This window comes from Camellia sinensis, chromosome 14 (genome assembly GCF_055761805.1).
Source record: "Camellia sinensis isolate YWXY chromosome 14, ASM5576180v1, whole genome shotgun sequence".
Lineage (NCBI taxonomy): Eukaryota > Viridiplantae > Streptophyta > Magnoliopsida > Ericales > Theaceae > Camellia > Camellia sinensis.
In genome coordinates, this window is record NC_138974.1 from 14321259 (window position 1) to 14331653 (window position 10395).

General features: G+C 48.4%; 1 protein-coding gene across 1 annotated transcript; it reads left to right on the plus strand.

The window, feature by feature from the left end:
- Window positions 1–6727: 6727 nt before the first annotated feature.
- LOC145806643 (uncharacterized) lies at window positions 6728–7560 on the plus strand. Its single transcript, XM_082904048.1, has 2 exons — window positions 6728–6824; window positions 7119–7560. The coding sequence occupies exons 1-2, from the start codon at window positions 6759–6761 to the stop codon at window positions 7401–7403; spliced, it is 351 nt and encodes a 116-aa protein (XP_082760174.1). The 5' UTR covers window positions 6728–6758; the 3' UTR covers window positions 7404–7560.
- The last annotated feature ends 2835 nt before the right edge of the window (window positions 7561–10395 follow it).

Sequence of the window (10395 nt, forward strand, 5' to 3'; positions counted from 1 at the left end):
ACAAAATGGCTCAAAATGAGGCCTTTTGAGGCCTAAGGGTGGTCAACACCCCTCAAACAACAAAACACTCTTAATAAACAATAAAGAGGGCTTAAAAATAGAACTTTTTTATGTTATACAATAATCACAAAAACAGTTCTAAGATAGGTATAAAATCAATGCAAAAAAGGGGAAAAAAAAGACTAGTTTCTCACCCTTGATGCCTTCTTCAACAAAGATGCTCCAATGGCCTCCTTGAGCTTGAATCCAAGACCAAAACTTCAAAACACACTCTTTAGAACCTCAGCTCCTAGAGGAAGGTGAAACACTAGGTGTTTGTGTGCAATAATGAGACACAAAACACCTAGTATGCAAAATGAGAGGAAAAGAGAGATAGGTTGTGTATGTCTAACCCTAACCCTAGAAAACCAGAGCTCTCCTCTGTCTTCTCTCCTCTCTAAAATGTCTAAAGCCTCTCTTTTGCCTTAGAGAGAGTTCCTCTCTATATGCCTCTTGTAAAGCTTACAAGACAAGCTTTGCAAGAGGGAGATCCCTCCATACACGTGTATGGAGGGGAGCAAAAGCAATACAGCTGTCCTAAAATATCTACAAAAGCAGATGAACAGCAATCGGCCGGCAAAAAATGCCATCTTGGCCAAACAAAGTGCCGACCGGCACAAAAAAGTGCTGACCGGCAACAAATAGTGCCGACCGGCAAACTAAATTGCCGGTGGCAGCAAAAACCAGCCGGTGGCATCTAGCCACTGCCGGTGACGGGTGGGGATGGTCTACAAGCCGCAACCTGCCTCTCAAAGGCAAGATGCAAGTGTTTGGTGCAAAACCAAACACTAAACGGTCGAGTTCGGGGATCCTGAGGCGGGGCGCGCGAGCCGAGACCTCCGGGAACTCCAAACGAACACAAACATGGATAATCACCGAGTGTTCAAACGGTGACGTCCAAGTCTTGAGGACGGTCAAAAATGGGGTGTCTACAGTTGCCCCTCTTTGACAGAACTCGGAAGTCATAACAATGACGGGAGTGAATGTCAAAGCCCAGAGACGACCCATTTTTGACAAGGCCGAAGACTTAGACAAACATGCAAGACAAACAAGGTATGCGCCCGGAGGCAGGGGCAAAATGCAAGACAATGCACAGAGCCGAGCATAACTTATGATCATGCAAAGAAAGCTGTAATGAAGCAAACATGCGACAATTTTAAGCTAGCATACCAAACTACACTACAATGCAGAAAGGATGTAAGAGAATTATGGAATTCTCAATACGTCTCACTCGGGAGATACAATACCTGTGCGGCTCGTCTGGTTGCACCAGCTTCAAATGAACCGTACATACAATATCGTGCCTGAAAAGAAAACAAACTTAACAGGTACAATATGGTTAGCAACATGCATGACAATGCAAAATGGATGCAAGACGATATGCAATATATACAAAACAATGTATAAACAATGCAAATGAAGATGCAATGTATTTGAAACAATGCAAGCTATATGCAAAGCATTTGAATCGTGATCCAATCACGAACGGTTCGAAACCACACCTATGTCAAATAGATTGATGGAGGTAACAAGTCTGTCTACCATAGAACGGTCAACTGAACTATGAGTATTGTAGACAGACGCAAGAACAAGTATTGGGTGGAATTGACATAAGTGGGGAAACGACCCGCTGGAGAAAAGACTACGATCCTAATGCCGGATGCAAAAATTATACTACAATGTAATGGATAGATATGGCACGCAGGCCAAACCAAATCTTGCCTAGGAAAGGCATGCATACATACAAGCCATGTGTAACACAGAAAAGGTGCCGCAACCCTCAACCAACATATCAACGTGGAATCGGCGCGATACACATACAGAACTGTGTTTTAACATGAAAAGTAAGGGCACATACCAGACCAAGCTCAACCTGGAAAGGCGCAAGCCAAAGGCGGAAGGTGATGCAATGAATGCATGCAATCTACAATGCAATATTTACAAATATGCAATGGAATGGATACAATGGATACAATGAATATGGCATACAAGCCAAACCAAATCTTGCCTAGGAAAGGCATGTATACATACGAGCCATGTGTAACACAGAAAAGGTGCCGCAACCCTCAACCAACATATCAACGTGGAATCGGCGCGATACACATGCAGAACTGTGTTTTAACATGAAATGTAAGGACACATACCGGACCAAGCTCAACCTGGAAAGGCGCAAGCCATAGGTGGAAGGTGATGCAATGAATGCATGCAAACTACAATGCAAGTGCATGACAATGCACTATGATGTAATGACTATGATTGTAACTTTCCCTATCTTACCAACAGGGTGATATACTAGGTCGGTTCAGTATCCAGAACTGAGGCGTAGACATGCCGTCTCAACCTATGGGGCTTCCATACAGATTTCAAGCCGAGGGTAAACCTCTGGGTATTTAAACCAGACTTTAGTCTCGGAACTCCCGAACCTTTGCGTTCTAGGCATAAGCCGTTCGAACTCTAGTTTCCACCGTCCCAGTTGGTCTTCTAGGAACTCATCGCAAGCACAGGCAGGTGGCTTTACCAGACCACCGAAAAGTCGTTCGGGCACGACAAACACCGAAGGAATTGCACCTTCAGAGGATTTAAGGTCTCCTAGACCGGAATGCAAAATGTATGCATGACAATGCATGTTTTTTTTTGTTTTTTTTTGAAATGCAAATGATGCAAGTGATGCATGTTGCATGAAATGCGCGACAACACGCGGCTTAAGATATGTACAAAGCAATAGTGTGCACACCAATGCAATAAAGGTCTTGCACCTTCCAAGGATTTAAGGTCTCCTAGACCGTACGTGTTTAAGGTCACGCCAGACCATGCGTGTTTAAGGTCTCGCCAGACCACTGGGGTATTTACAAGACGCGTGACAATGCGCTGAAGGTTTCGCACCTCCAAAGGATTTAAGGTCTCCTGGACCGCGCATGTTTAAGGTCTCGCCAAACCGTGCGTGTTTAAGGTCTCGCCAGACCACGGGGTATTGCACGACGGCATGATAATGCGCTGAAGGTTTCGCACCTCCAAAGGATTTAAGGTCTCCTAGACCGTGCGTGTTTAAGGTCTCGCCAGACCGTGCGTGTTTAAGGTCTCGCCAGACCACAGGGTATTGCACGATGGCATGATGCGCAGAATAGCGCAATGCGTTAGGCAACGCGAGTGCACAGGACAGTGCGATGGAATGCATGCAAAATGCAATGAGATGCGCAAAACAGCGCGAAATTGAAATGCACAAAACAGTGCAATGCGCAGAACAGCGCGAACAATACAATGCACAAAACGGTGCGATGCGCAGAACAGCGCGAACAATACAATGCACAAAACAGTGCGATGCGCAGAACAGCGCGAACAATACAATGCACAAAACAGTGTGATGCCAAGTGTGACGTGCATGCCACACGGAGTGTAAATGGGCTTAAATGCGCGACAACGCAAGTATTCCGAAATGCATGACAATGCATGGAATGGAAATGCAATGATGATGCATGGGAGATGTGCACGACAATGCAAAGGGGTGCGTGTTGCAACGCATGTAACACGCGCATAACAACGCAAATGTGTGACGCACGACAGCGCGATGTAATGCACCGAAGTAGTGTGATGAATTTGTGCAACACACATGGGGTAACTTTTGAATTCAAAAGGATACAAAAAGGATACACCTTGCATGAATTCGAGTGCCACGCACTGGAGACACGGCCTGCGGTCAAAACGGAGGTCGGTTGAGCGTCGAAGATGCACTTTCTTGCACTTTCTTGAGCTATGAAGACCCAAAACAATTCAAATGGCCTAAACAAGGCTGTGGGAACCCCACCGGCAGAAAGGGGAGGCCACCGGCTGGCCATCGGCACAAAAACAATTCTATCGGCACAAAAAAGTGCCGGCCGGCACAAAACATTGCCGACCGGCAAACAGTTGCTGAATCGGGGCAGTTCTGTCTTTTCACTTCGGGCATTATAAAATAGGGCTTGAAAACCCTATTCTTCACTTTTCCACCGCCGAAAATTCTTTCCCTCTCTCTCTAGAGTGCTTCTCTCTCATTTTTTGCCCGTTTCTTCGCGTTCTACGCCCGTTTCGTCGTCGGATTCGCGGTCCTCTTCGCGTTTCGGACATTTTCCACCGATCACATTCTCGTTTCGGTGCCTCGTTTGGCGTCCTCACCTTTTCGGGGTTCGTTCCCCTCACTTTCCTCTTCATTTCCGTGCCTTTTCACATTCCGGCCTTCCCGGCCATTTCCGACCCTCTCAGGAGTTGACTTTCCGGTTGACTCTTCGTATTCCGGCTCGGTTTTCCTTTTCCGGCCATTTTCACACCATTCTCTACATGGCGGACGACATTCCACGTGGCGGGACTCCCCCGAACCACGAGATGGATCCCGGGGTAGAGCTCTTACCACTGAGCGAGCGCCCGTTCGACCCGGCGACCTACCGGCCGGCGATCCACGTTCTGCCCCCAGACGGCCTGCGTCAGTTCCGGAGCTTTGAGAGGTACGCGGCCCCTGAGCTACTACTACGCGAGCCTACCTCCCACCTTTTATTCGGCACTCCCGAGGTAACTCCTCATCTTCTGCTTTACTTTCTGCAATGTAGGATACAAAACTGCCATAGTTAGCTGTATTCTTTAATTGCTGAAATCTGATATGCCGTAGACCGTAGTTGACTGTAAACATACATACAACTGATATCTGCTTGAGACTGACACATGCACACACACTGCACTAGCCCTGAATCACCCAAACACACGGCACACACTGTATTCTACTGCACACACACTGGTACCCAGTATTTGTCTGAATCTGTCAAACTTGCATACATGCCATATCCGTCTTTTCAAAACTGCATTTTGAATGTTGTCTTGCAATTGTTGTTTTCTGTTTACAGGAGGGTTCCCATACCATTCGCGGGTATGGGAATACTGGTGCGCGGGAGTGGTATGATGAGCTCCCTGATGCGGTCCAGCGCATCGTGGATCGGGCGGGCTTCGGCACCTTCTGCCGAGGGCTCTCCAGGTTGTCCACCTGCAGACCTCTTCTTGCCGCTCTGGCGGAGAGGTGGTGGGACACCACCGATTCTTTTCACTTTTCTGCTGCGGGGGATATGACGATGACCCCTTATGACTTCTCGATGCTCACAGGCATCGGGGTAGGGGGGGATCCGATCCCCTTCGACACCGACATGGATGAGTGGACCGCCGCTCAGGTCCATCTACTGGGGGAGGCCCCACCGCTAGCTCGTCCAGGCTTCGTCCGATATTCCTGGTTCGAGGCACAGTTCAGGGTCCAGCCCGCATTGGGGGAGGAGACTTAGATGACCGAGGAGGACGTGGAGAGGTATGCCCGCGGCTTCCTCATGTTCCTGTTCGGGACTACTATCTTCGCCGACCGGGCGAACACCGTGCCTCTCTGCCTTCTCAGCGCATTGGTGGACGTCCGAGACATTCTGCACTATGACTGGGGCGGCGCTGCTCTGGCCACCCTGTACGGCTATATGAGCTCGGCTTCTCGTGGCAGCGGCCAGCTGCTCGGAGGTTACTGGCGGGCTTGGGAGGTACATTTCTTCTCCACTTTTCATTTCTATCTCGTACTTTCTGTACTCAGTACACTGCACACACTGTGGTCTGGTCTATACTTGCTGTATACTGTACACACGGCACACACATACATTCTGCTTTACACTGACTGTACACTGCTCACACTGTACACTCTGTACACAATACACTGCACAACACACGGCTCTGCCATTTCTGCTTTATTCTGTATATCCTGCTTTATCTGATGGTCATACTGACATCTGTTTTGCAGCTGTGGGTTTACGCCTACTTCCCTAGGCTTGCACCCGTACCAGTCGCGGAGCCTCCTCCGGCTGTCCCGTTCTCGATTCGCTTTGACGGGAGATGCACCCGGCGACCACGGGAGACATTCGGCTTCTTCCGCCGATATTTCGACACCATCACCCCCACGGAGGTATGCTTTACTTTCAGTTCATTTAGCTTCGCTTTCCCACTGCATGTTTCAATAACAGTAGATAACAAACTGTCTGTTACTTTCAGATCACATGGCGGCCATGGGCTTCGCTGCCGTCGGCTATGCGGGGTCGGTTCCCTGGTGCTGAGGAGACCTCGCGTTTCCGGATCTTGCTTGAGGGCCCTGTCTGTCGGGCTTGGTACCTGGGGGAGCGTTTTCTACGCCAGACCCGCGGGTTACCTGAGCAGATAGTCCCGGCTCACCCTCCTGCAGAGATGAGGGAGACCGAGGGGCTGACCCCTGAGCAGCTGGATGATTACTCCATCGGCTGGGAGGAGGCCGGCTTTCGAGGCACCGGCGACTATCAGGAGTACGTGCGGACGTACCTGATGCGTCCCTTGAGCGGTCGTCGAGCAGAGGGGGCCAGGCCTGTGGCATCGGCGGCTGGGGCCGGAGCAGGAGCAGGGGCTGGGTCTTCGAGGAGGGCCCGGGTCCGTGGTAGGGGTGGAGCGCGGGGAGGACGAGGAGCTGGCTGGCCTGCCCTGCCTGCCGTACTGACTTTCCAGGGGCAGGGTGGGTCGACCTATCAGATCCCCTTCGCCCCTCCATCGGCTGGTCATGAGTTCATTGACGTCCCCGACTTACCGCCGGTATGTATCACTGCACTTCGTACAGTTATTTCATTTCAATTTACTTGATATTCCACAGAATACTAATGCATCTGATACCTTTGCAGGCTTCTTCTGAGTACACCCGTCAGTCGTTGGCGATGAATGCCTCGATGATGGGGATGCTCCAGCGGACATTTGACCTCCTGGCTGTCTACAGCATACCGGTACGTCCTTCTGACACTGGCCTCAAACCATTCATACACTGCTTTGTATAATCTGATGCACGGCACAACACCCGACATACTGATCTCGCAGCATCTGATACACTGCATACACTGCCTTCTGCACTGTACTCTGTTCTGATAAACTGCTCACGGCATTCATACACTGTATTCACACACTGCATTCTGCACTGATAAACTGCCCACGGCATTCATACACTGCATTCAACATTGCATTCTGCACTGATAAACTGTCTACAGTATACTGATGCATTTCACTTTTGTGTACTTTTTCAGCCTCCTTTCCAGATTCCCATGGCAGGAGGTGCTCCAGCTAGACCTGCTGTCCCTGCTCGGGGGAGAGACGAGGAGGGCAGGATATTTCCCCGCACTAGGGGTGGGCGTACTCACGTCGGGAGCAGCTCGCGAGCTCCAGTTCCGGACGACGACGACGACGATGAGTCAGAGGCAGAGGCAGGGTCATCGAAGGAGGAGACCGGAGACGGTTCTAGCTCGGGCTCTGACGACGACGCTGACGATGCTCCTGGACCTTCGTCCAGGAAGAGGACCAGGACGGACTGACAGCCCTTGGAGTCGCTGGACACAGATGCAGATTTTTGCTATCTTTTCTTTCTTTCTACTTTTCTTTTTGTTGGTAGATAGATTACCTTGTACTGCCGCAGGCAGATTTTTGTTTCCAAAACTTGTACACTTGAAAAGATAATGAAATGAAACGGACTTTTTATCTGAAAAAGTGTTTACATTTACACATCTCATGCATTGCATCGCATCTCATCATGTTATACCTCAATGTAAACGGAACTGATTGGTTGTCTGAAAATTGAACACTTGCACTGTAATAATCAGATAACTTGAACAGCCAACAACAAAATACACCCAAGCAACCCACTGCCTGATTCTTGAACACACAACCCTTACTCTGTTGGGGATTGATCTGCATACAGCCCAAAACACAGCATTCGGTTCATTCTACACACAGCAAACTCTGAACAAACGGTCCAATCTGACAAGATGGAGCTCAAAGACGGAACCGGTTGGAGTCGAAATACGCTCGAATGTAGAGAATGGCACGGCATCCTGAGGATAAATGATTTTTGAAATCAAATGAGGGTTTTTCAAACCGGGATATCGAGCCTACCACTGAACACAGCGGGGAGGACTTAAACAAAGAGGTACACGACCTAAACACAACGAGACACGCTCGGGAGAGACTCAAAACAAAAGACGAGACCGTCAAATGAAAGAGACACGACACACAGACGCGTAAACGAAGATGGGGGACCTCGGACCACGAGGAGCCAGTTCAATCTGGGTATTGTTTCCCACCCTTTCTCATTTGTGATCCTCACATCATTCAACTCTCAAGCTCGGATTTTCTCTCAAAACCCTTTTCCTCTCTTTTCTCTCAACTCACACCTCTCTATTCTTCATTCTCTCATTTTTCATCCCTCCCCGGGGTGATTGATGGATAAATAGCAAGGTGTGGGTTCACGCCCGATGCCGTTAGCTCACAGCTATTCTTCCGGTAGGCAGAGTGCTCTTCTGGCAAGTACGTTGATGACGGGGGAAAGAGAGCGCCTGACTCAACTGTGCCCCTAGTTCATCATTTTAACCATTTTTTCGTTTTTGTTTTCTACTAAAACGGTTTTGATCAAAACGAGAGTCGGATTAACGTACTTGTTCGATTTTTGATTTGAAAAGCATGCAAGTCAGGCTGCAAGTACTGAAAATTTTCCTTTTGGGGTCCAAGACAATGGTCCAGTTTTGGAAAATGAGATAGTTTTCGAGAAAATAGTCAACCTCAGTAAAAATTTTCAAAAACTATTTTTCAAACAGCTGATGCTCAACAAGCATGAAACTTACCCTTCGAGATGCGCAACCTCGGATCGGAGGCAATGGAAAATTGCCCCTGGTTTGAAGGAGGGTGGGAGGCAACGGAAAGTTGCCCCTAGTTTGAATGGCGGCTCGCGGCGGGTGGTGGCAACGGAAAGTTGCCCCTTGTTTGGGATGGTGCCGCAGCAATCCGCAGACAGTCTTCATTGGCGGTGGTTGATCTCTTGGACACAGCGATGACGAAGACGGTCACAACAAATATATGGACACAGTCACCTTGGAAGGTGTTGGCAACTGGACCTTGGGATGAAATCGAAACCATTGCATGGACTGAGACGCTTATGAAAGCGTTGGGGGCTGGACTTCATGATGAAGTTGCCTACGTATCCCAAACATGGGAATCAAGCCTTACGTAGTTCCGGTTAAGGTACACTCGGGTATTAACCTCTCCTTTTTAGGCTCTAACTTTTGCCAAGGCGCCCGTTGCGGGTTTTCGACCTTGCGAGCTTTGTTTCATTTTCTATTTCTTCTTTCTTTTTTCTTTTTTTTCTTTTCTTCTTTCCTTTTTTCTCTTTTTTTCTTTTCTTTTCTTTTTGTATTTTTCTCTTGCTCTAACTTTTGCCTGGACCGCCCTTCCGGGTTTTCGGCCCAGCGAGCCTCTCAAAGGGTAAAAGTGTAGCAAGTCCATGCCAAATGGTTTCTTGAAATTGAAGCCTCTCTGTGTCTAGGAGAACGGCTGTTGCACTGATTTGCGGAGAATCCATCAGGGTTACTCTACGAGCTTCTCCCGGCGAGATCTACTCCTTCTGATTCGGCCTTGATGCTTCTTGATAGAAGGCTACCTCAAAACTGGCCACACGGGCCTTTCATGGCGTTTGTCCGTTGAGCTTTCTGAACATTCTGAAAGGGTTCAAACTCGGAAAACAAATAGGTTGAATCTTGAGGCTGAGAGCGATCCTAGGCTGCGTAATCTCAAGAGCGATTCCACACAGGTCTTCGCAGGGCCGCGTAAAATATTTGTTTTTGAAAGTTTTTAAGGAAGCGAGAAGTCGCTCGTGCCGAAGATAGTGTGGAACCAATCTGGATCAGGCCAGGGTCCTTCTCAGTACTCATGCCGACAAGCATGGCTTTATTCATAAAAAGACTTAGCACGCCTCTCTTTCTCTCAAAATGATCAAAATTTTACAAAACCCGAGGAATTCCTTCCTCTTCGTTTTCATCACCGCAGTGTTCAAAAAGTTTGTTTTGTTGAAAAACTTAGGTTAATGCAATGAGTTTGGCGCGCAGGAGAGCAGGCGAGATGTACTGTCAGCCCAATCAAATTCTCTGGCACTTATGCTGAAAGCAAGCATGAAGGTTGAGATAGCAACAGCTGTTTCAATCGGCTTTGTTGGTGCAACTGGCCCCTCGGCAGAAACAGACTCAAAACAAAAACAAATAATAACAAAATGGCGTTCGGGACAACAACCCCAGAATCACCTAGTATTATATACAACGGGGACTGACTCGATACAACAAGACAGACCCTTAAGCAAAAAAGACTGACTCAAAACAAAGAGACAGACTCAAAACAAAAGACTGACTCGACATCTAAGCCAAGATTTACAAAACTCGGTTTCACCGATGCTCAAAAATGCGTGCCAGACGCTTCATCCAAAAATGTACCAAATGTTGCCCGCAGGCGGTTCACTTTACATACTCGCAGTATCTGAGCCCTCGA